The following is a 25,282-nucleotide window of genomic DNA, read 5'->3' as shown; positions in this document are numbered from 1 at the left end:
TGTTAGCATGGCTCTGCTGGAACCAGGAGCTTCTCAGCTGGCTAAGAGAGCTCTGGCACTTTCCCAATAGCTTAGAGGCACCACAGCAGATGATCAGAGGTTGTAATCTGTTAGAAAACTTGCCTAGATGGTAGGGAACAAGCTAGAAAAAAAATTTAACCACTGATTACAATCAAATTAATCAACAAGAAAGTCTGATTTCTGAAGAGCTGCTAACAGCTCTTGATTAACAACTTTTAACATCAGTCAAAGCAGTGGCTGTTAGGTGCATGACAAAATTCTCTCAGTAACAGAGCTACATAATAGGGAATCCAGAGTATTTTTTGCATTGTCCTTTATTAAATATCCTCTTTGATATAGAATATTTAAGCAAAAATAGTTTAAAAAACCTCTGTTTTGGTAATTCTTACAAGATTCTTTTGTGCAGTCACAGCAGCTCACATTGCCATTTAAAGAATAAATCTGTATCAAATGACAGGTGCTCACTTCCTCTCTCCCCCTCTGCTCTGCACTTAAGTATAAGAAGGACATAGATCTGTTGGCACAAGTCCAGAGGAGGGCCACAAAAATAATCCAGGGGCTGAAGCCTCTCTGCTACAAGGAGAGGCTGAGGGAGCTGGGATTGTTCAACCTGGAGAAGAGAAGACTCTGGGGGGACCTTATAGCTGCCTTCCAGTACCTGAAGGGAATGTACTGGAAGGCTGGAGAGGGGATTTTTGTAAGAGTGTCCAGCAACAGGGCAATGGGAGATGGTTTTAAACTGAAGGAGTGTGGGTTTAGAAGTTCTTCAGTATGAGGGTGGTGAGACTCTGGAACAGATTGCCCAGAGAAATTGTGGATGCCCCTTCCCTGGAGGTGTTCAAGACCACCTTGATGAGGCTCTGAGCAACCTTGTCTGGATGAGAGGTGCCCCTGCCCATGGCAGGGAGGTTGGAGCAGATGTCCCTTCCAACCTAAGCCATTCTGTGACTCACTTATGCAGAGACCTGGATCCCACAAAAAAGGTCCAGGTGTAGGCATTGGAAAATGCCTTTTCCACTTGAGGACATAGATTAGTTGTCTGGGGATGTTGGGGTGACAGTTGGATTTGATGACCTCAGAGGTCATTTCCAACTTTGATGATTCTACAGTTCTATTCTATGCCTAAAGAAACCATAAAAACTCTGAATTTTGGTCTTCAGCTAATAGAGAAACTTAACAATTGAGTCATAGACACATAATTCCTAACAAATGAAGTAGCAGAAGAGAAAAATGCAACCTCTAATGCTTAAAAAAAGTCACAGCAGTGCACATGAGTACAGCAAAAGAAGAGGATATGCCTCAAGCAGAGATCTGTCAACAACACATCTGTCAACAACTGCATGGCAATTGGCAGGACTCACCCAGATGGGACTTTGTCCCACAAGAATTAGACAGCATGAACAGATTCTGCTTAAACTTCTGTCAGCCACAGCTCTTGCCTGGCCTGTCTGAGACCCAGATAGTCTCCTTCACTTTATTCTCAGTGTAAGTCAATAATCTCATTTTTTTACATCAATGAACAGTAAATAAACGTTTCTTTGGATCAGAGGATAGCTCCCATAGGTGCAGACATTCTCATTAAATAGATCAGGCTCATCAGGTATCCAGATTAACAAACCTATTAGCACAGGGAAGATGACACCCCTTGTAGTGTAGGTGCAGGGCATATGTATCTCTTATGATGAACATTTTAGTCAGAACTCTCAAGTTTTCACCTGGACACTATGTGAGGGGCTGCTTGAGGTCAAACAAACCAGTCCCTCCTTTCACAACTTTGCCAACCACAAGGCATGCAGAAGGGGATCTCAGTTCATCGTGGGCACCTGTAACAAAATTCAAATGAAACCAGATTAGGATGTTTCCAAGGGCCTCTCAAAGGTCAGTGCTGAAAAGAAAGCATTTTGGCTTGTATGTAAGAAATCATCTGGTTCAGCACTCGTGCCATCTACTGTTCAGACTGGATTGCTCAGAGCAGGAGTCCCATGCTGCCTACCCCTCCTAGAACAACTGTTATCTCTTCCCAATCGTTTTGTGCAAGCAGAGAATTAGGGCACACTTACTAAACCATCCCTATTCATCATGAAAACACAGCATACTCTAAAGTCTAAGAGAACACAGATTTGACCTTCCAGTGAACACATTTTGCTGATTAAATAGATTGCTAAAAAAAAAAAAACCAACAAAAAAACAGTGAAGCAAAGCCAGAAAGATTCCCTTTTCATCGCTGCCTTTTTCCTTTGTTTGAGTGAATCCTTTTGATGTGGATTTTAAATCCTTCTGGCTAGATAGGAAGAGAACTTTTCACTGGAGAGACATTCCATGAATTCCTTTGATTTTGTGGTTACTCACTCTAGCGAAATGGTGTCAGGGAAATTTGGAAGTTGGCCAGATGACATGTCTGGCTAGGACTGTTTTGCCTTCACTGTTTTTATAAGCATCCAGGCTGTTTTTCATTCATCCTAACTACAGCAAGCTGGAATTTTGTCATTAGGGAGTTTGGTAGATTGGAAATAAAACTGTTAAAACTTTTGATTAAGGGTCATCTTTATTCTACTGAGCAAAACTTACTGAACTTTGTCATACAGAGGACAAGGGGAGGAGCTGCTTCATAGCAGTGTCTGAACAATGAAATAACTGCTCCTAAATGTGTGTCAGTTGAAGGAAAAAAAAAAAAAGCTCCTTTGTTAAAGCATCAAAATAAAGCAGTCATAATTGTCCTGTTGGCTCATGTGATGTTAACAAAGAGATATTCTTTGAGCAAAAAGCCAAAAGGAGGTTGCTTCTGATGCAGTGGGCTGTCCTCACACTCAACCCTGCAGCCTGCTGGGTCACACCTGCACTCTAGTGCCACTTCTTAGGTCAGCTCTGCCTTATTTTGCCTTCTTATTGATCAGGGCCATAAGCAGGCAGAGCCCCATGCAGTATCTCCTTAAATTTACACTCAAGTTATCAGTTACATTAAAGCTAATTAGAGCCAGACTGCTGCAATCCACATGATGACTTTGATTTCCATCATGGTGAAATCAGTGGCTCCCTCCACTTGTAACCAGTGTAGTTCTCCTGACAGTTCCCCAGGCCCCTGTCAGTATGCACTTAATGTCTTTATTCATAATATCCATAAATGAAGCTATGTTCCCCTTGGCAATACTCTTATGTTGTATCTGAGTCAATAACAAATCCAGAATGGGAGTGCAGGAAACATCCTCTTCTAGCTCATTTCACCCTAGATTTACACTTTTCCTTTCTGATATTCAGATTAATTTTAGATCAGTTGTAATCAATACTACTGATTGAAACCCAAATTACTTTCCCAGAAAAGGTATAAAACAGCATTAAGAAAAATAAAATCAGTCACAGAATTATCTTCAACATCTGTGCAAGGCAGTTTAAGACAAATTAAAGAGACCATGTCAAGAGCTTTTTCTTCTTGTAGTAAGTAGCAAAAAAACAGAACAGGAACATTCATAGAGGCATCCCACTGGCAAGTCACAGAAATCAAGACTATTTGCAACAGGGAGATGTAATTGGTGTCCAAAGCATGAGATCAAGCAAACTGTCTGTCTCTAGTGGACAGACTCAAGGCTGAAGGTTTTGGATAGGACTCCTAAATGTAGATGGCAATTGCCACTTTAAATTCCCTCAGTGATCCATGTGACCTCTGTTCCTTTCAGACCAGCAAGAAAAGAGTGGAAAGAATACACTTGGACAACTCAAAAGGCACCAGAAACCTACCATGAGCCAACTAAATCTGAACCCATTTCTGTGGTTGAGGGAAAAAACAAAGAGATAGTAAGAGGTGCTGCAAATCAGGAGAAAATCAGGATCAAAGTAACAACCAGAAGGACTGTTCTCACAATAAAATTCTCAAAAGCAAGGTTAGATAAGACACAGAAACACAGGAGTTATAACAGAGACATGAAAACAAAGCAGCAAATTCAGTTTTAATGGCAGAGACAGAAAAAGGCATACCTAGTCATCTTTCAAAAGACTTTGCTATAACTAATCTCAATCTTAAGGCTTGTTATAAAAATGCCAATCTAATTCTTAAAGAAAGGAGTCACAGACCCCATTGATTACATGTGGGACCTGACTTCATTTAAGCTGACAAAATTTTTATTAAAAACATCTGGAACATTTTCCTAGGCAATGGCTTAATTAAAATTTTAGCCTCTGGCTTTTTTTTTTTTCCCTAATGCAATAATGCTTTACTCAAAATAGTGGAAGGTTACGATCAAAACAAAGCACATGTGAAAAGCTGCAACAATATAGTTCAAACTAAACCATTTACCCATCATCGTTGCCTCTTTCAAGAACTTGTAGCTGGTTTCAAATGTCATCTGTTGCAGAGGGGAGGAGTTGGACTGAATTCCTAAACGATTCAGTGGTTTGTAAAACCCTTCAAAACACATGTAGTCTGCCACAAGTGAAAGGTGCCGAGGATCTACCTCAATGCCTGAGAACACAAGAAAAAGCAATTATCAGAGGATTCAAGGGCTAAGCTGTATTTTTCTTTTTTAGATCAGGTCTAAATTAACCCCCCCTGAATCTAAATGAACGTGGAGAACATCTCTAGTAATGCAGTTGCACCTCTCTGTGAACAAGCTGGCTTCACTGCTCCCCTCAAATATCAAGGAGGGGGGCAGACCTCACCAAAATACAAACCAATATTTCTCCAGGGAAACCAACATGTCAGGAATGCTGTAAGGCAGCAGAGTTTCTCTGCATAAAATCAGTCAGCACTGCATCATCTGTGGTTCTGCAGAAGAGGGTCACACATCCATCCATATGTAGATGGCCCCTCACCTGGTGGCCTGCACTACCTGGGCACCAGAGGCAGGAAAGTTCTGGTATTTTCTGTGCAAAATGTTAGGCATCCACAGAAAAACTGGTTTCAGCTAAAAAGAAACAGCACTTATTTTTAAATAACATTGGTGGAGTCCATATAACAGGGGATCATTAACAGTTCTGTCAACATTTACCTAGCAGTTCTTGAACAACTTGAAGGTCAGACCACTCCGGGCTGCCAGCTGGCAAATCTGTTTGATATAACTGGTTGCTAAAATTCCCACTGTTATTAATCTTCCCTCTTCTCAATAGTTTAATTCACAGCAAGACTCAACTCACTTAGGGGAAACTCAACATGCCTATGAAGTCAGGCATCTTCCCTAAGCCAGATGCATGGACTCTCTGAACAATCCAGGCAGAGAGAACATTCAGACAATGCAGCACAGCTATTTTCATAGCTATTTTCAGAAACATAAACTCAACTACAACAGGAGCCTAGATTCTTGTCATTAAAAAGCAAAATTAATCCTATTTTCAAGGCCACCATGCAAGTCTAACACAGTCAGGTTCCTCAGGTGGTAGGAGTTAATTTGTCTGAACCTTCCAGCTAGCAAAAAATAAATATGCTGGAACAGAAAAGCTCTGTGAATAGGGGGATAAATTTAACCTTGTCTAATGAATTTCCTACTGATTAAATGGAACCTAACCATTACCTAATGGCTCCACAGAAGGCACTATAATCATTAAAATGTTCAAAAGGTGCAACTTAAAAATTCACACAGAAATAAAAAGATCAAGCAAAACCATAACTTAGCAAAAGCCAGCCACAGTCCTTACAATCTTCATGATAATAAACACTATCTTTAAAAATACAAATAAATCCTACCATATACAGCAAATACATCTTTGATTTCCTTTATAATCACCCTCAGGGCAGACTCAACTCCATAATTACTAGCCATGGCATGAATATCATTGGAATAAAGTCTGTTCAGGTCCAAAATCTGAAAGAAAATAAATAAATAAATAGATCACAGATACAAGTTAAGACAGCAGTTTCTCTGCATTCCAAACAACTTAAGCCAAGATTTTTTTTTTTCCTCCATTTTTCATTAGCTTCAGCAGCACTAGGTGTTGAAGAACAACTAGGCAGCAGCTTGGGAGTCAGAGATAAAAACTTCTCTGGGGATTTATGTTTAAGCCAGTGATCACAGCATTTTATATGTGAATAGGAGTATTTAAATCAAAACTGAGCATAGCAGAAAATTACCCGAAACCAGAAAAAGCAATCAATCAATCCATCCTAAGCAGCAGAGGAACATATTTCAGCCTTGAGAAGAGAAGGCTTAGTGGAGACCTTAATATAATGTAAAATTTTTACCTAGAAAGGTTGGACTAAATGATCCTGGAGGTCCCTTCCACCATGGCATTCTATAATTCTGTGCTACTCTTCCAAGCAACATAAGGCAATGGCCAGGCTGTCTCAGCCAGCCAGAACTTTGAACAAAAGCACTGAAAAAGATATAGCATAAACCAATCCTCTAGTTGTAGAGCTATGGCCTAGATGGTATGACAGAACTATTCATCTCCAAGTACTGCAATTCATTTAGATGGAAGAACTCTCCCAAGAAGCATTTAAAGAGATAGTTAGCAGCAGGGTGTGGAATTATCTGTCATTAGATGCTGGGCTGCTGCACAAAAACTGATTTGCAAGTTACACTTTAGAAATGCTCTGCTGAATGCATCTAAGGGGAAAAAAGAGGAGCAAGAGAGCTGCAGTAACTACAGATCACCCCTGATAAATATCAATGGCACCCAGCATGCACCATCTCTCCCTAGAACACAAAAGATGCTTGAAGTTCAGGATTATAAAAAGATGACATACATCAGAGTATCTGAACAGCTCTGCCAGGTTTATGCCTTCAGTATGCAGAATGAGCTCCTTCTCTCCTTGCTTATTGGTACTTTCATTCAACAAGCACCGTGTGATGCCCTTCACTTCATGGATGACTGTGTTACGTGCCAGAGAGACCAGCAGGGAGGTCAGGTCAAAGTACACCTTCATCAGTGGCAGTGCCAGTGAAACCTAAGAGGAAAAAAACCCAACAATGTAGTGTTGTTCTGGAAGGAAGTTTCAACACTGGGCTCAAAAATCAGCCTACTTCTTCTTAGGCAAAAGGCTGACAACTGGAATCACCTTTTAGGAACAGAAATGTCTGGCTAGAAATCCAGCTGAATGATGGAAATGTGAATACCACATCCCAGGACCATTCCAAGATATCTGAGCTTACCCTGAATGGGTGTTTTTTGGGTAGCTCTTGTTGGGGGTAGGGTATGTGTGTGTTGGGGTTTTTGTTTGGTTGTTTTTCATGATGTTTAGACTTTTTCAACAGCCCAGCCACCGCTTCTACTCATCAAGAGCAACATTATGGTGCACCAAATATTTAAAAGATTAAAACCCATTAAACGTGTCAAAATCTTGTTTTTAAAAAGGAAGTTTCATCAGGAGTTCTAAAATTTATTAAAATTATGTCAAGAAGTACACTTGTAGTCCCACTTTTCTGTATTAATATTGGATTTCTGAGACAAAACAGCAGCACTTCACTGAAAAGAACCATTTGTTATGGGAGCTACATGCAACATTGCACAGCCATGCACATTTGTTTCCAGGCACCAGCATCTTACCTCACACCAAAGTTCATTTTCAGTGTCAAACACATAATCCTTTACTGATGGGTGGCTGTCCAGAACAGCATTTACTCGCACCTCTGCTGACTGAAGCAACCTATGTTTCTCTTTTTTAGTCTGAGACATAAAGGAAAGATGTTGAGATCCATCAGCATCTGCTCCATTCTGATCTTCTTCAGCACCAGGTGTCCTTTCATCTTTTTCTGATTCAGCCTCTTCATCATCTGGATTCTCACCAACATTTTCTTCCCCAGTTTCTTCTTCACTTTCATAGTCAACCTACAAAGAAATTATGCTGTCTTTATCTGAGCCAGAACATGTACAGTAACAAAGCACACAACCAATCAGTTTTACTCAAGAATATTCTTGACAGCTGAGTTGCAAGTATCTTGCCTGTGACACAAAGAAAATGCAACTCTTTTATAACTGAAATATTACAACAGATTCAGTCTGTTTCTTTATAATCTCTCCATTGTTACTCAGTACAGGCAAGGATGATACAGGCTATTGTGACTATATCAAAACTTAGTTTTTTCCCCAAAAAGGCTCTTCCCCTCATGAAGGATTCCTTCATTATTTTAAATTACTCTGCCCTCTTCTTTAATTTATGGAAACCAAACTTTTAAGCAGTAATTTTTGAAGTAGTGAACATGGAAATACACGGAGAGCCAGAGAGAAAAACCACAGCAGAGTTTTAGAAACAACAAATGGCATGAAATTAGTGAGAGGTAAAGTGAACTACAGCACAAAAAACCTGATTGCCAGACACACCTACCCAACAGTTAAAGAACTTGGCTTCAAAAAAACACCAGATGTTCTCTTGCATCTGTAACTTGCATGGTTCTGTATTATTCTTCAAGGACAGAAGTTGCTGGGCTCAACTATAATGACCACAGTCATCACAAGTCTCAGCTGATTTTTGATTCAAATTTCCTCCCCATCAGATCATAACTGATCAGCAGAGACTTCCCTATTCCCTTTCATTTTTTTTTTAAACACTTTTTTTTAAAAAGCCATTTGTTTCAACAGCAGTTTTCCTTCCCAACTCAAACTGAAGGAGAGGAAAATGGAATTCAAGTGCTCTGGTGAGCAGCTACAAAATCTTTACCTCTTCTTCCTGGTTCTTCCTCCGTTTTGCTTCTGTAGCATCACCATCCCCTTCATCAGCTTCTGCATCAACAATGTTTTCTTCCTCAGCTGGAGCTTCCTCATTATTCTCTGTCTAGAAATGGATGAAAGACCAGATCATCAGTCTGACTGCTAGGAAGCATGAACTGCATCAAAAGGCCTTAGCCACACATTTGGAGTTAACAATTCCCTATTCAATGTTCTGCCTCTAAGAAAAATTAACTTCTATAAACCCACTACTAGAAAGAAATAATGAACTTACACTCATGATACCATTAGCATTAAACCAGCTGCATGTCTACAACACAGTTAAGCTATCAGCCTGCTTATATGATTGTGCTTGGTAAGTGAAGAGTGGCAGAAGGAATATGCAACACAAAAAATTTAAAAAGCATCTTCCCCAGAGTTTTTACAGCCACAGCAGGACATTGATCTGAAAGCAAATGGAGAGTAATGTGTTTATGCCAATGAAGCTAAAATGAAGAGGCATTTTCAGAGTATAGTCTTGAGCAAATTAGGATTTAATACACCGTAAGTATAATATCCCTGTTAATTTTCATAGAATGCAAAGTCAGTTCGTGCATGAAGAAAATATTTAAGAAGTAATTTAGTATTCACACATTTCCTGTTCACATTGAACCATGTTACACTTTTCTAAATTCTCAGATACAAGTAAAGGAAATGAGGCATTTTTCAAGCACTGCTTTCCTGTACCTGGTCTTGGTCAACATCAATATCTTTCCGAGCTGCCTTCCGGGTGCTGACTTCAGTAAAAGATGCCATCTTTGTACTCTTCCTTTTAATGGCTTCCAGAATAATTTTAAAGAACCTGAAAGAGGCAGGAACAAAGAATGTCAAAGCTCAGCAGTACTGCAGTCAGTTTCAAGTTGTCAGAAAATGATTTTGTTTTGTTTAAGAAGCCAGTCAACTCATGACAGGGTATTTTCTCTGGTGGATGCAAAAGTACTTCTACTATAAGACAAAAAAAATTTTCTTCTTTCCCCTTTCCATTTCCTGTAGGGATCAGAAGGTTGATATCATCTCTCTTTTAATGAAAGATATAACTGTGCATCCAAAGATTAACATTATAAAATCATAAGATCTGCACACCAACTTGACCTTCAGAAGAGATGTTATACCACTGGCCTTTTTTTATTTCTTTAAACCAACACATCCACGCAAAATTGTTAAATAAAGTAACCCAGCATGAATGCACGTGGCCTGAAGGAGGAGGAAATCAATGAAGCCTTTTTGCAAAACAAAAATAGATTTCAACAGACCTTTGCAATGAAATGTTCTACAGAAATGTGGCCAGTTATGGGGAAGGAAGCAGGGGGGGAAAAAAATGAAGGGGGAGGAGCAAAAAAGCCAGCATTTTCTGATTTATTGTTAAAAAAAAAAATAATTAAAAATTAAGGTTTAGTTCTGTTTCTTGAGGGCACCAAGGAACACCTAATGTACTCAAGCATTTTTGCTGGTAATAAATGATCAAGCACTCAAAGATAAGGAATGAGATGTTGCTTTTATGGCTCTTCTCTGAGTATATCAGAGACATGTGAATGATGTGCATCTGCTCTGATACTGTCCCCTACTGTCACCACACCAGAAATTACCACTTTTATTCAAGACATAAAAAGCAACTGAATAGATGCTTCTGCAAGCACACCTGCAGGACACTGCTGCTCTGACAGCAACAGAAGCAGTAAAGAACTACATGCAGTGTCTACAGAAAGGCAAAAGAACAAATATTGAAGTATGTGAAAGAAAACTCACCTTGTTTCCATGAAGTGCAAGATCTCCCTGGGCTTCACACACTTCTCCTCTCTGTAATATTCATGGGGTAAGAAATGGAATTTGATCTTGTAGAGGCGATGTTTGTTCTTGCACTTCACATGCAGGGATTCCTCTATCTCAACTTTCTGCAAGACCTACAACAGCCCCAAGTAGGAAGGTTACTCCTTTAATGAAGACATTCTGTTTTATTTCCTGCAACTCCAATGAGCTGTTTTCCACATGAGACTGGAATCACACAAGATCCACTGGCAAACTTTCTGGAAGCCTTGTGGCAGCTCCTAGGCAAAAGGACTCTACCCTGGGGCACTCTTTTTGGCTTAAAGTCCTCCCAACAATTAATTGTTAAAGAGAATACTGGGAGAAGCCCCACCTCCCACTTGACTCCTGAAGATGCCATACTTAATGGACCTACAGCTTCATTTCACTATCCTGTGCTCACTGAGCAGGAAAGCACTTCAGGACAGAGTAGTTTCATCTCTGTGCTTGCTGCTTTCAAGTTGAAAAATTAAGACATAAGAGGGCAGGGCATGCAGGAGAGCACAGGAAAGACTGCACTCCTAGATGAGAAGGAGCAGAGAACACATCAGACTCATCAGATTTTCACATATTTGGTCTCCAAGGAGCCACATGTTTTGCTTTGACTGAGCACAGCCACTTGTAGGAGACTGGGAAGGGGTGGGGGACAAACAAAAATGTCTCCTGCTATGCCAGTCACAGCTAGATTGGCTTGTCTGTTAAAGACTTAACAAAATCCCTCAAATTCTAGAGACTGATAAAAATGGGCTTGAGGGAAAGGCTATGGCAGCAAACATAAATCCTCTCTCCCATTAAGAAGAGAATTACATGAATTACTACCAACCCCCTTTATATCCCATTGAGAATTTGTAGCCTGTGACAATGCTCTACAGGTTAAATTGAATTTAACTCCCATACAGCCACAGGGACTGCAATTCCTCTCAATGCTCCACTTCCTAGCAGATATTACAGGTCCAGTATGCAAGAGGTGAAGAGAAAGGACCCTCTCTTATCCCAAGGTAAGCCCTCAAAAATGGAAATTGCTACAAACCAGACTGATTAGCTCAAATAAAAAATTGCTTTGCAGACTTTCAAAGGATACACTGAACAGGAGGCTCACCTCAGCTAAGCACACTCGTGTGAGCTGTTTCTTAAGCTGTTTCACCTTCTTGAGAGCTTTCTTGGTATTGAACACAGGAACACTCATTGTTGGTGTTTTGATATTTGCACTGGCCACCATCAGTATCTCCCGTAACCTTTAAACAGATGAACCTTCAAATCACACACTAAAAGCACTATGCAATCAAATCAATATCAAATTAATTTAATTAGGCAGCATGCAGCAACAGCCAGTTCTACCAAAGACACATGCACCAAGAGCTGTGGTTACCACTGCACTGCTCCTTTTCACTTTTCTGGCTCCTCCTGAGGCACAGCACAACAGGGACTCTACTGCCTCAATCAGATTTCACCCCAGTTACAGGAAGAGACCAGAAATGACAATAATTACTCCAAGAAAAGAACTAATGAAGCCTGTTTCCTACAGATGCATAACATAGGCTCCTCATACTTTCTCCCCACCCCCTGCTTCTCTTTAGTAACACAGCCAGCTCCCACCTAAGGCATGACACCCATGCAGGAGGCCAGAGCCAGCACCCATGTTATTCAGAAGAAGCTGATGAGTGTCTGGCAAGCAGGTGTGTGCTGATAAAGTCACTGCCACCATAAAGAAAAGTCAAGGGAAACCTGTCTGCTACAAAACAGGTTTCTCTCTACATAGGCAATAACAATACAAAACACGTCAGATTCAGAGTTGCAGTGAAATTTTGTGTGTGAAATAAACAGGTTTAAAAATTTGTAGGAGGAAAAAAAGGCTGGCAGAGGGCACGCCCAGAAAGCATCATTTTTTTAGGCTTCTACAGAAACAAATAAGCCATTTGCTATACACAAGGGGGGCCTTCACAGATATGTGGTATCTGGAAAATGAATCAAAACAACCATGAAGTTGTAAAATATTCAAAGTTGTTCTGAACAGGCACTATTTACAATTAAACTGAATTAAACTCATCATTTGCCCTCAAGATTACACATACATTTGCCAAGGAGATCAAGCACTGCTCCATAAGTGCCAAAGATGGCAAAGGAGCCACTAAGAACACAGTTTTCTCACCTTGGAATACCCAATGTGACATTCATTTCACCTCTGCCAGCAAAGTGGAAGGTGTTCAGAGTCATTTGTGTGGAAGGTTCCCCAATACTTTGGGCTGCAAGAAGACCCACAGCTTCTCCTGGGTCACAAAGAGATCTCTGCCACTTCAAATACAGCAAATTCTTTAATCTAAGGACAGGAAAGAAGAGGAAAGAAGAGGAGGTTTAGTTCACTGTAGTATTAAAAAATTCAAATAAACAACAAGCCTCAGAAGAGACTGAAACATTGCTCAGTTCAATAAAGTTACTTATTTCAGCCAATTTCTCCTGGAGAAATACACTTCAGAAACTGTAAAACTGTCTATCTCAATTTCATCTGACAAACAAGACCCATTAACACAGGGCTGGGGCCTGGGCCAAAACATATTTAATTTCTGCTGCTAAATCCCAGAATGTCAAAAGACAGTCCACATATTCCCACTTGCTCATCCTAACTGCACTGCTAACCCCAAGGTGTGGCAAGAGCATATTTTGATTTTAACTGTAACTGAGAAGTATTATTTTATAAGTAGGAAAACAGCAATACCTTGCTGTTACTCCATGAAGCCTTTGCCTAAGCTCTTAGCAGCATGGAAAAATCACTTTTGGAAGAAACAGATAACCAAGGCCTCTCCACTGAGCACAACACACACAGTTTCAGAGAATATTTTGTCTCAAAAAGCTCTCAACAAAAACAAGAGTTGATAAAAATTTTCATCTTTAGCAATCTCAGTCCATAAATAGATGTATTTTGTTTGGCTCAGAGCAAAGAAGTAAACACAGAGAAGTCAGTACCTATCAGAAGAAAGTGTTGGACACATATTACTTTGTCTGTTTTCAAATTCCCATTTGTTGATATAATCTTCAACTGCACTTTCAAATGATTCTGAAACAGAAGCAAAATAAGTATCTGGTCGCCAAACCCCAAGGCTTGGGTCAGGACACTTATTTGTCTTTTTCAGGTATTTTCTTCGTTTCTTCTCATCCAGTTCATACCACATCTTCAATAACTGAAAACCAGAAGAGATTTTTAAGCAGGTTGGTTTATCCACAGTAAAACAAAACTAAATAACACAGCAACTGAGCAATACCAATGGAGAAGAAGAAAGACTGTGTAAAACTTCAAGGTGTACATAACACACAGCAAACAACTTGGCTACAATTATGGTACTCTATTTTCTGATCACTTATGACCCCAAATGATTTCAAGGTCTTTCACAAGCTTAAAATAGTCAGTCATCTATTCACTGCAATTACTCCAGGTTCCAGTGAAACACAGCTCTCTAAGAAAGATCTTAACTTGGGGGTGAACACCCTCCACACTGTTAAATCTTGAGCTTATTACCACCTCACCTGTCTAAAGCTGGCATGACAAAAGAGCTTCTCTGATTTTCAGCTGACAACATTTAAGCCCAACAGAGACCTTAAACATAGCTTGCATCTCATGCATATTCATTGGTTTTGTTTCTACTCTTTAGTTTGCTCAAGTAATATTTAAAATGCTGCATTTAATAAAGAAAATAGTAAATAATTACTTGAAAAAAAATTATATAGAAATTGAGCTTGCCCTTTTATCAAAGAGGCAAATGCCTTGTGACATGGGAGTCTGTCCACTGAGCTTTATAACATAGTGAGACAGGGATAAACATTTATCTTTATCTATCCATCTACTAAAAGAAAAAAAGGATCAGTGAGTTAATCTCCTGGCCATATTGCTTTGAATATTATCAAAAGTGCCAAAAGCAACACAAATTCAGCATATCTGAATAAATGAACCAGTGACTAGGTTTAATTTATGAAGACAAGGTCACAGTTAAGTTTCTTAACACCTTCAACTAACTAATTGTCCACATTCTAACAGGGTAAATTCCTTGTGAAAGCATGGTTTGAAGCTGCACCTGTTTGCATGTTGTGTCCATCCATACAATCTTCACTAACATACAGATTAGTGCCCTGATGCACAAGAGGCTTAAGCAAGAGTAATTCTCAGTCCTCTGATCTTTGTATTTAAACAGGTTCTCAGAAGAGAGGATCTCAAAAGAGATCTACAGCATTTACATGAAAAAAAAAAACAACAAACCCACCATCAAGCAAACACAAAATCCCCCAAACCACCCACAAACGTGGGTTTTTAATCAAAAACCAGTTTTACCTTAGAGTTCCTGGTCTGCACCCTAGCATTAGGGCCCACAGACTTTAACAAATGAAATAAAAATATAATAAAATTAATCTCAGCTTCACCATCCACACAAAACTCCTTCCAAAGGCAACTTACCTAAATCAGAATGAAACACTTTGGCACACAAAAAGCCTTTAAAAAAATACCACTGAATTCTGTGACTTTTTTAAAGGGCTTGTCCAATTCAGCTGTTTCTGTATTACCTGTAAAGCAGCAGGATCTCTTCCATTTTTGATTTCTCCTCCTGGAATCTGTGCTTTTACACTTGCCATTTTCTTTTGGGAAAACATCAGAAAACCTCCTTCTCTTTGCACAGAGTTCTGGTGCCTGGCTCGCCATTTTTTGATGGCTCTGAACTGCTGGTGGGCTTGGTGAGACTCCATCCTTGCTAAAGCTTCATCCAAATGGTTTGTCTTCTGGATTACCTGTAGGGAAATTATCTGTATGATTATCTTATATTCTCTATGCTCAGTGTACCACAAAAAGCAAAGCAAACTGAAAAGGTCATCAGCTGCCACTCAAACCATTCAGTTGCTGTAAAACAATTTTTAAAACTGGTTTTCAACCCAAATGAGACAAAAGGCATTGTATTTTTGTGTGACTACTGCCATTCTTTAATAACCAGTGATGGCACTGGTAAAAGGAAGTTAATCCAACTTATCAGACTGAAGAATAAAGTCATCTGTGTTGAAACCAACTGCCAAGTTGGAATAGGTAAGAGCATGGAGAGCCCTTGAAACCAAGAGTGCTCAAATTATGCCACAGACTTAAAATCTGCTTCCATATTTTGAATACAAATAAAAATGTAGGCTGGTCAGAAAGTGACTGAGAGACATGACTATGCCACTGGATCTCTAACATATGTCAGATGTTAACCATGCATTTCAGCCTTCCTCTTCACCCCATATAAATATTTGAGATTCAGGTATGCTACCTCATAGTTTTCTGCAATGAAAGGGAACTGCATGGGTTGCAAGAACTGAGTTTTAGGGATATCAAGCCCATCTTCTCCATACAGAAACTGCACCACGCTGCCATCACTATCTCGTACAGTCAGGTCATACTGAACTACCAGTCCTTCCAAATGCTTTATGATACACCTGTTCCAAAGAAGCAGAACAAAAAAAATGCTCTTAAGAGGCTACAAAGTAATAAGGATGATACAAATTAACATGAAAAACACCATCTTCATTACTATCTTCAGCACACTTAAGGGCTGATCAGGAATTCTGGAAACCAAACATGACACACAGGTGAAACTTTTAACAAGACTGCAAACCTTTCTGCATGTTTCTCCCTCCAGTTTCCTTGGACTGAGGTGACTTAAAACAAAACAGCAAATTACTCTCTATTTCTGCAGTCACTCTTAAAACAGCTGTCTTACAAATACAGGCTGAGAGAGTTGGGGGGACCCTTCAATACCTGAGAGAGTTTCTACAAGAAAGCTGGGAAAAGACTCTTTACACGGGCAGGTAGCAATAGAATGAGGAAAAATGGTTTCAAACCAGATCAGTGTACATTTAGATGAGACATTAGGAAGAAGTTCTTTACTCTAAGGATGATGAAACACTGGAACAGGTTGCCCAGAGAGGTGGTGGAGGCCCCATCCTGGCAGACATTCAAGGTCTGGTTTGATGGGGCTCTGAGCAACCTGGTCTAGTTGAAGATGTCCCTGCTTACTGCAGGGGAATTGGGCTAGATCACCTTTAAAGGTCCCTTGCAAACAAACTCTGTGATTTTATTCTATGAAAGGATGGGGTGTCACTTTTTTAGAACCCTTCACTAAACTCCAAAACAACTAAAAGGTTTTATTTCTTCTATATGCTGTGGGTGTTGCTGGAATAATAACAAGAGCTACAGTGTGGCCAAGAAAAACCAGAGGTTTGTACATCTTTACTTGCACCATGAAAACAGATTTCTCCATGTTGTTACTATGTGCCAGAGATTAATTGGAGATGATACAGTTCCACTTGATGCAGTCCCCAAGAAAGTCAGCTTTAGAACAAACATTCAACATTCAGACACTAAATACATTTGTAAAAAGCAAGCACACTGAAGTTAATCAAAGCAGTATCAGAACTCCCTCCAGTCTAGAGTACTCTACAAAAAAACCACCAACCAACCAACCAACCAAGAGGATCTTTTAAAGGCTCAAATTCTAAACCATACCTTTGCAGGTATCCAGAACGGCTGGTTTTGACAGCTGTATCCACAAGACCTTCTCTGCCAGCCATGCAGTGAAAGAAGAATTCCTAAACATAAGCACAATCCCATCAACATTCTGCTGAGAAGCACACCAGGACTGGCAATTTATGCTCTCTCAAAAGCTACGTAAGAAAGTGGGGGTGAACGCAGCTGATTTATTTATGATCACAGACACTGTATTAAAATACCAAGATTTAAATACAGCAGCATTAAACTTACAGAAGGTTTGATCCCAGTGAGAAACCTGCCAGTCACAAATCCTCCTGAACTAGGGGAAAAATCATAAGGCTGGAAACATGGCAGTGATTTGCCAGATGCCATCAGTGGGGGTCTTCGACCTTCCAACTCAATCTGGCCCAGCAAACAAGAAATCTAAATGTAGACAGAAAAAAAATCAATGTCAGTTTTCCAACCAAATTTTTGCTCACATAAGGTCAATGCTTTTTCTTGAAAAACATGGTAAATAATGTAAATGCTCACTAAGTGTTCTTTAACTACATGTTGTTCACTAAATGTCCTTGCTCCTGATGGTCAGAAAAGGCATTTAGTTCTCACCTGGTCTTTTTATGTTACCCCAGCCCCTGACTCACCATCAACATGTCCATGCTCATTCTGTATATTTAATACAAAGAAATATGAAACTCAGAATATCCTACTTTATAGGCCCCTATACCCTCACCACCTCTCAGCAGTGTCCTAAAAACAGAACAAAACAAAAGAAATCAAAACCCTCTCCTCTTTAACTTTAGTCATTCTCTCTCACCAGAGATAAATCCTGGATGGCCTTTTCCTATAGTGTTTATTGCCTGGTGTCTGCATTGCAGAGGGCAAAATGAAAAAGCATCCTTTCCACCTCTGCCAAAATCAAAGTAACATTTACTTGTTCCTACTGAGTAGTGGAAGAAAGAAACAGAGGGATCAGTCTCCAGCACAGGCCAGGAAAAGCTCTCATTCTCCTACCATGAGTTTGTTTGTATGATCTGCAGCATTCCTGCTCAGAAGGTCTGCTGTTTTCTCTAAACCCTGGTGTAGCAGCACCAGTGCAAAACCAGAAGGTTATAATGGAAATGGATTTTCCTCCATCACTCATGGAGGTCTTTATTACACCCTTCTAAAAATTTTCCATGCCAAAGGCCTCCATTCCCAAGGTCCAGAATAAAAATCTTGCTTTGGTATTGGATATCCACACAAGAACTTCTCAATTTTTAACATTCTGGGACAGATCACATCACCACATGTAGCTGCCATTACCTGCATTGTATTGACAGTAGATCCTTTGGCTCCTGACTGTACCATCAGCTGCAAATTGTTCTCTGGAAAGCTCCTGTGGAGACCAAGGGGCATGCAAACCTAAAGAGTTGGGGTGAAGGGAACAAACCCAAACCATTATTAAGAAAAGAAGAAGCCAAAGCAATTAATGGCTTTAAAAACGTGGTACCACAACTAACCACATTCCTAATTTTTTAAAAGCATCTTGAGTACTAAGCCATCCTTTCATTGGGGGTGGAGAAGGTTGAGGAGCATTGGGAAGGCTGTATGTGAAGCCTCATGCTGGGGACAGATGGAAAGCTTAAGCCTCCAGAAGAGTCAGGCAGCCCTCATCAACATTAAATTAACTTAATAAGTAAGTCTCCAAATAAGATTAGTATACACAGATGCCTCAATGCCAACCTTGTTAATTTCATTGTTGTAATTGTTTACTTCCTCCTTGAATTTCATATCAACCATGTTAAAGTCCCTCTGGTCTTTGCAGAGATGGGCATCCTGCCATTTCCCTTGGACCTCCTCACATGATGCTGTTTCTGGCAAATTAAGAGCAGCTCTAACAGCCTGAAAGTAAAACATGAGGGTTTTCAGGTTTTAAGCAGACATGATTAACCAAGGCAGGACTTTAAAAAAAAATTAACTGAGGGGGGGGTGTGCACGTGGCAATCCTGCAAGACAGACTTACTTCAATACCACTCTGTCTTGACTTTTCAATGATTTTTTGTCTTTTGTGGTCTGCTTCAGGTTTAACCAAAATATCTTCAATCCCTGTTAAAAAAAGAGACAGACCACACAATGATCTAAACTGTAAAGGAATTGAGGAAGGAACCACATTTGGTGTCAGGGAATTTGAGAGTGAGGAAAAGACAGTCACCATTAAAGATGTTTCTTGGCTCACAGCAGTCTGATGGTTCCTCACTGCTGCTATTTATGTAACTCTAAGTGACCACACTGTGACTTCAGAAAAAAAACAAATTTAAACCCTCCTGCTGCTGTTTCATTAGTATAAAAATATCCTGCAAAGCTCTACATGGTAACTTGAAATATTTCAACTATTGCAAGAAGAGAGTACAGTGAGGATCAAATTTTTCTCTCCTGCCAAGTGCATTTTTGTGTGAGTTTGCAAAGCTGTAATGGAAGTCAAACATTTACCAAAAGGTTTCCAAGACAATGAGATATGCAAGACTTGACCCAGAACTTCCCAACATTCTCCCATCTTGCTTTATCAGGTGTGCTGGTTTCTGAGCAGCAGCTCTTCTTCAGAGAAGTAAAAATAAGATGGGCTCAAAAAAGGTTTTGATTTAAGCAAAGTTTCATCACAAGACATTTAGACTGTGTACACTAGGCAGGACAGAAGAGAGATCTTGAGGCACTCAAGACCACTCTTTCTTTTTATGCTTAGAAAGCAAGCTATGCACCAGCAGAAAAACAACCAACAAAACAAAACCTAAACAAAACCAAAAACCAAACAAAAACCCACAAAGAAAAAAAACGAAGTTCCCAAATAGTTATCCCACTCAAAGATAGTCTTGCAAAACTTTACTTACAGAGATTATAGCATGTATTGTGCACAAAAAATGTCTGTTTTATATCTCAGGAGGTGCTGCACTACCACCCCAACCAGTTGGTCCTCACTCACCCATTGTAAATCCCCTGTAGAGCTGCAGGTAGGCAGTAAAGAGGCGTCCCAGACACGTCAGCACTTTCCCACTAGTTCTACCCCCATAGATTTCATAGCAACAGTGGACCAGGCCATAGGCAGAGCTGCCAAAGTGAGCTTTGTCCAAGACTCCACAGAGTAATTCCCCATTTCTAATAATAACCTGAAAAACAAAACATGGCTAATCAGGAAATTTTGATCTCATTATGATCTCCACAGGTTTTTTTATATAATCTCCATGAAAATAAGTTTAAGTAAAAAGTTTAAAAAGCCCACGTATCAGTGAATAGTTAAATATGCTTAGACTATCTATACTTCCAGAATTTATAACAGAAAAAACCTTATTCCTTAACATCATCTGTATTTTTCCTACCTATAAAGTCAAACTATGAAGACACATGTTCTAACAAAAACAGATGGAATCTGTATCAGTCAAGATCACAAGAGAGATTTACTGGCCCCCAGGCTTATCCCTCTGATCACCACCTTCTGGCAGTAACTGCTGCTCAGTATCTGTTTCTAACTTTGTTATCCCCATGCTTCCCTTCCCATTCCTCTTCTCTACACACAATTTTATTACAACACATCCCAGCCCAGCTTCCAGAGTTGCATACCTGAGATTCACACATTAAATCAAGATTTAGAGGCCTCTTTGCAGGTCCCTTTACCCAGGCTCTTCCACCAATCTTAGCTTTCCCAGTCAAATTCAGTGGGATGTGGTTTTCTGGAATGATGTTTATTAGCAATGTGGAGACGACCTATAAGGAAGCAGGAAGAGGGGAAGAAACTATTTATTTCCCAGATTCCTTTCTCATGGTATGGGGGAGAAAAGCAACATCCTATGTGTAATTTTTAACACTGACAGCAAGGCTTTAAAAATTCCAAAATCTAAAGTTTACAAAACTAGAATATCCTTTTGCTACCCTAGCCATTGAAACATCATTATGAGACACATATGTCTCAGAAATATGTCACCAAAGACTTTTCTTCAATAATTAGAGACAAATATATATTAAAAATAAAATAAAAAAACCTCAAACTTGTTTGCTGGGTTTTACAGGAAAAACTGGCAGAGAATTAATTTCCCCTACTCTGCTATGGGACACAATACTTGAATTGAATGTTAAACTCTTTTTAAAAGCATCAGAAAATGCAGGATCCACTTGGGCTTCCCACGTATTAACAACAATCTAATGATGATCTCAACCTAACAGTAAAAAAACCAGAGTATTTACCTACAACCTTCAAGTTCAGAGACTTAAAAGGAGTGACAGTGCACTGTCAGCAAGAAACTCTTTATTGTGATCAACAAATTCCTCCTCTGCTCCCATGCCTGTAAACTGCATCAGTATACTTCTATCTCCAATGAAAGATTACTCTTACAGCTCCAATAATACACAGCAAGATCTACATGGTGTGAATTTTACCAGCAGTACTGGTTTTACCATCAGCATTCTGTTTACTTTGGAACCACCAGCATTCTTTAGCCCAATAAATCAAAAACTACCTGCTTTCCTGTCCATAATTGCTGTGGTTTCATAATGGCAGGAGGAAAGACTTTAATTCTTCCATTTTTGTCTGTTAGTCCTCTGTAAACAAGCTCCATATATTGCTCCCTGGTGAAAAAGCAGCCCCGGATTGTCATGCTGACTCCAGAAATCATGTGATCCTGGATCAAGCCAGGAAGTGGCTTCCCATCCTAAAAAGATAATAAACAAAAAAGGGTTGGGGAGAATAGTCATGTGCTAGCAGCTCCCAAAATTATTCCAGATGGACAAAAGAAGTAGTCATTTATAAAGAACTCATCATCACAGAACAACTCTCTACTAAATCTCTTCTGGATATGGACATTAAAAGGAACAAGGCTGCCTGGATGTGCTGGGCCTTCTTTCAATGCAAACAATCAAAAGTGGAGAAAGAACAGAAACCAGGAATAACTTTCAAAAATAAATAAAAATCATTAATCTCATTTAACACGAGACAAAACAAACAAAAAATCAAAGTGATTTAATGTAGGAACAAATTTATCTGAGACTCTCACTGACCTTTGGAACCAGATATTGCTCATCAGTAAAGGCCAAGGTGTAGGCTTCAGCTCTCCCCAGCTCACTCTGGGGAAAATGGGCATTCATTTCATCCCCATCAAAATCAGCATTGTAAGCCTTGCAGTTGGCATAGTGAAGCCTCAGCACCTTCTCTCCAGGCAGGATTCGTGCCCGGTGAGCTTGGATGGAGGGTCTGTGGAGAGTGGGCTGGCGGTTCAGTAACAGCACATCCCCATTTTTGATATGTCGACACACCTGCAAGGGAATTGCTGCCCATAAGGCATCTCCATGCACACCTCTGGAAAGACTGAACCTTAAAATATACCCACACCCAAACCATCTTCTTTCTAGTGGTAATGTTCTGCACAAATCTTTCTAAGGGAATGCAGATGACTTGCCCCTCGGCATCCTCTGCTCTCCACTAAACCACACTCTGAAGGTGCATAACCTCCCACAAACCACAGGGAGCAAGACAAGCTAACACCATGTATGCCACACTCCCTCTCCTCTCCTCCTCTCCCTCTCCTGTCCCCTCCCTCTCCTGTCCCCTCCCTCTCCTCCTCTCCCCTCCCTCTCCTCTCCTCCTCTCCCCTCCCTCTTCTCTCCTCCTCTCCCCTCCCTCTCCTCTCCTCCTCTCCCTCTCCTCTCCTGTTCTCTTCTCTCCTCCTCTCCCTCTCCTCTCCTGTTCTCTACTCTCCTCCTCTCCTTCTCCTCTCTTCCCCTCCCTCTCCTCTTCTCCTCTCCCTCTCCTCTCCTCCTCTCCCTCTCCTCTCCTCCTCTCCCTCTCCTCTCCTGTTCTCTCCTCTCCCTCTCTTCTCCTCCTCTCCCTCTCTTCTCCTCCTCTCCCTCTCTTCTCCTCCTCTCCCTCTCCTCTTCTCCTCTCCCTCTCCTCTCCTGTTCTCTCCTCTCCTCTCCCTCTCCTCTCCTCTCCCTCACCCCTCCCTCTCCCTCTCCCTCTCCCTCACCCCTCCCTCTCCCTCACCCCCTCCTCTTCTCTTCTCACATTAAAAGTAAAATTCAGGGATAGAGAAATGGCTTTTAGAATTTGAAAAGGTATCAAGCTTTTTTCTTGGACTCCCCCAACCTTTTCTCAGCCACCTGCTAAAGACAAGATAAACCTGCTCTGGGAGCCTTTGTGAGCAGCCCCAATGGAATCACTAGAAAGAACAGCAGTATTACTATTTAAAAACAAACAAACATTCACCACAGGTGTAGGAGGGCTCCCACAAGCCCCGTGTCATACTCACAATCTTCAGTCCTGACTGGGGTGCCCCTGAAGAGGGAGTGAGGAGCTGCTTGGCTATGGCTTCCCTCTGGGTCAGGCTGGTTGCACTCAACACTGTCCGGGATCCGTCTTCATTAATGACCATGGAAGCCCCAGGGTGGACTTTTGGGCCATTGATGACAGCCTGCCTCAGCTCTTTGACATTCCAGGGAGTCACTGGCTGAGGATAAGTCAGTTTGGTAGCAAATACCTAGGCAGGAGGGAAAAGAGATGAAAAATAACAAGTTTTTCAACTTTGCCTTAAAACGGTACTAAGACTCTGAGAAAAGAGCATCAAAGGTAAACTCACACAATATAAACATAAATTCCTCCTCAGTCTATCAAATAAATAATAAATTTCTATTCCAAAATCCTCTGCTATAAGAGTATAAATTATACAATTTTTACAATTTTCTACTACAGCAGGAAAGGAAACTCAATTAGCAATTAAAAAAATGAAAGCATTACTTCAGATTCTATTAACAAACCAAGAATTACAAACAAACAGCACATTATCAGCAGGTCCACTATTTGCAGTCAGCAAGAAGAGGAGGTGATACAATGAAAAGCTCAATTTCAAGCTTAGTGTAATCTCTGTCTAGTTAAAAATCATTAAAGATGAATGAAGCTGGTGAAGTTACTATGGCTGTTTCAAGATACACTGTACAAAGACCACAGGAGAAACAGGATCTACTTATAAAGTTTGCATCACTTCACAATCCCAGGAGGCAAGTACATCTTTTCCTTTTTTTTCTTTTTAAATCCTCTTTCTCAGATGTGGTATTCAGTATAACAGCAAGGATTTCCTGCTCTTCAATGCTCTTTCTTTATTAACACACAGTGGTAACGTATAGCTATGACACACTGGAAAACTCCAGATGAGTCAAAAAATCTCTACATTTTAAAGCTGCTATGCTTGCTGGAAGTGCTACAGAGTAGTTCAGTCCCCCAGAATAAACACTCTGCTTTACTCTTACCATAGGAATGCCAATCTCATTGGTACCAATGTACATGTCAGGGCAAATGACTGACCGAGCAGCAAAATCCACCCGCTTCCCCATCATGTGCTTGCGGAACAGTCCTTCCTTCTTCTCTAGAAGCTTGGAACACAGACATTAAGTTAATGGTTAAAATCTGAAAGCATGAAACATTGGGCAGATTCTCCAGATAACAACAGTGAGGTGAGAATCATGAAAACACCTACATGCTAACCACAAACATTTCACTTAGCTCCGAGTCCATCGATTTATCTTAACTGTCTGTGACACACCAAATGCAGAGCCTCCAAGAACCTGCCTGCTACCCACCTGACGAATACCAGGGTATTTGTCTGTCATTAATTTATCCAGGTCACTATCAAATACAATGTTGACGTGGCTCTGAAGGCGAATCCAAGCATTGTAGAGCTTATCTGCAAGGGTCTGGCCTGGCATCATTGTCAGGATGGACCGGTCCAGATCTTCTTTATTCTCTCCCGTCTCCTACAGGAACAGAAATAAGAAACTTGGACTTAAAAAAAAAAACCTCCTGTAACTAGGATGAAGTTAAAGGATTAAACAGCAAATTATAGTGTTGTAGTATTAAAGAGCAAATAAAAAAAAATAGTATTAAATAGCAAATAAAATGTTAGCCACCTTGTTGAAGACGCTATTTAAAAAAACAAAACCAAAAGCAAACAAAAAAACCCCACCAAAACCAAGCAAACAAAAAGACACAAAAAGAAAACAAACAAAACCCAAGTAACCAAAAAACCACAAACCAACACAAAAAAACCCTAAATCAAACAAACAAAGAAAGCCAAACATGTGTGGGATTTTAAAAGATGACTGCTAATCAATCATTTCCTGGCAATCTCCAGTCATCTCTCAAAATTAGATGTTACTGGTTAGTCAGTCTGTGCCATGAATCACTAAGCTACCAGAAACTCCTGTACTTAGATAAAAATAATGTAAATCCAAGAGTTTTTATTACCTACATCACTTTGTTTCACAGCCTAGAAGATGGTACACCATTCACATTCAATATGTGTTAATGGGAGACATTTT

At 40.2% G+C, this 25,282-nt stretch overlaps 1 protein-coding gene across 1 annotated transcript in view; it reads right to left on the bottom strand.

The window, feature by feature from the left end:
* Positions 1-394: 394 nt before the first annotated feature.
* Positions 395-25,282, bottom strand: part of POLR1A (RNA polymerase I subunit A) — a 31,353-nt gene continuing 6,465 nt past the window's right edge. The window contains exons 10-34 of the mRNA XM_071753208.1: positions 24,545-24,718; positions 24,215-24,337; positions 23,221-23,448; positions 21,974-22,228; positions 21,436-21,627; positions 20,543-20,686; positions 19,908-20,091; positions 18,954-19,036; positions 18,674-18,832; positions 18,254-18,352; positions 17,222-17,374; positions 16,967-17,049; positions 15,732-15,897; positions 15,001-15,222; positions 13,414-13,628; positions 12,602-12,769; positions 11,552-11,687; positions 10,396-10,550; positions 9,337-9,451; positions 8,603-8,716; positions 7,492-7,773; positions 6,692-6,892; positions 5,693-5,810; positions 4,310-4,474; positions 395-1,844 (exon numbers count right to left, since the gene is read on the bottom strand). Coding sequence (XP_071609309.1) covers positions 1,744-1,844; positions 4,310-4,474; positions 5,693-5,810; positions 6,692-6,892; positions 7,492-7,773; positions 8,603-8,716; positions 9,337-9,451; positions 10,396-10,550; positions 11,552-11,687; positions 12,602-12,769; positions 13,414-13,628; positions 15,001-15,222; positions 15,732-15,897; positions 16,967-17,049; positions 17,222-17,374; positions 18,254-18,352; positions 18,674-18,832; positions 18,954-19,036; positions 19,908-20,091; positions 20,543-20,686; positions 21,436-21,627; positions 21,974-22,228; positions 23,221-23,448; positions 24,215-24,337; positions 24,545-24,718 — 4,035 coding nt within the window. The 3' untranslated portion in view covers positions 395-1,743. The remainder of the gene's footprint in view (positions 1,845-4,309; positions 4,475-5,692; positions 5,811-6,691; positions 6,893-7,491; positions 7,774-8,602; positions 8,717-9,336; positions 9,452-10,395; positions 10,551-11,551; positions 11,688-12,601; positions 12,770-13,413; positions 13,629-15,000; positions 15,223-15,731; positions 15,898-16,966; positions 17,050-17,221; positions 17,375-18,253; positions 18,353-18,673; positions 18,833-18,953; positions 19,037-19,907; positions 20,092-20,542; positions 20,687-21,435; positions 21,628-21,973; positions 22,229-23,220; positions 23,449-24,214; positions 24,338-24,544; positions 24,719-25,282) is intronic.

The sequence above is a fragment of the Heliangelus exortis genome, chromosome 10 (assembly GCF_036169615.1).
Source record: "Heliangelus exortis chromosome 10, bHelExo1.hap1, whole genome shotgun sequence".
Taxonomy (NCBI): domain Eukaryota; kingdom Metazoa; phylum Chordata; class Aves; order Apodiformes; family Trochilidae; genus Heliangelus; species Heliangelus exortis.
Note: the sequence above shows the minus strand (reverse complement) of the source record. Positions and strands in the feature narration are given on the sequence as shown.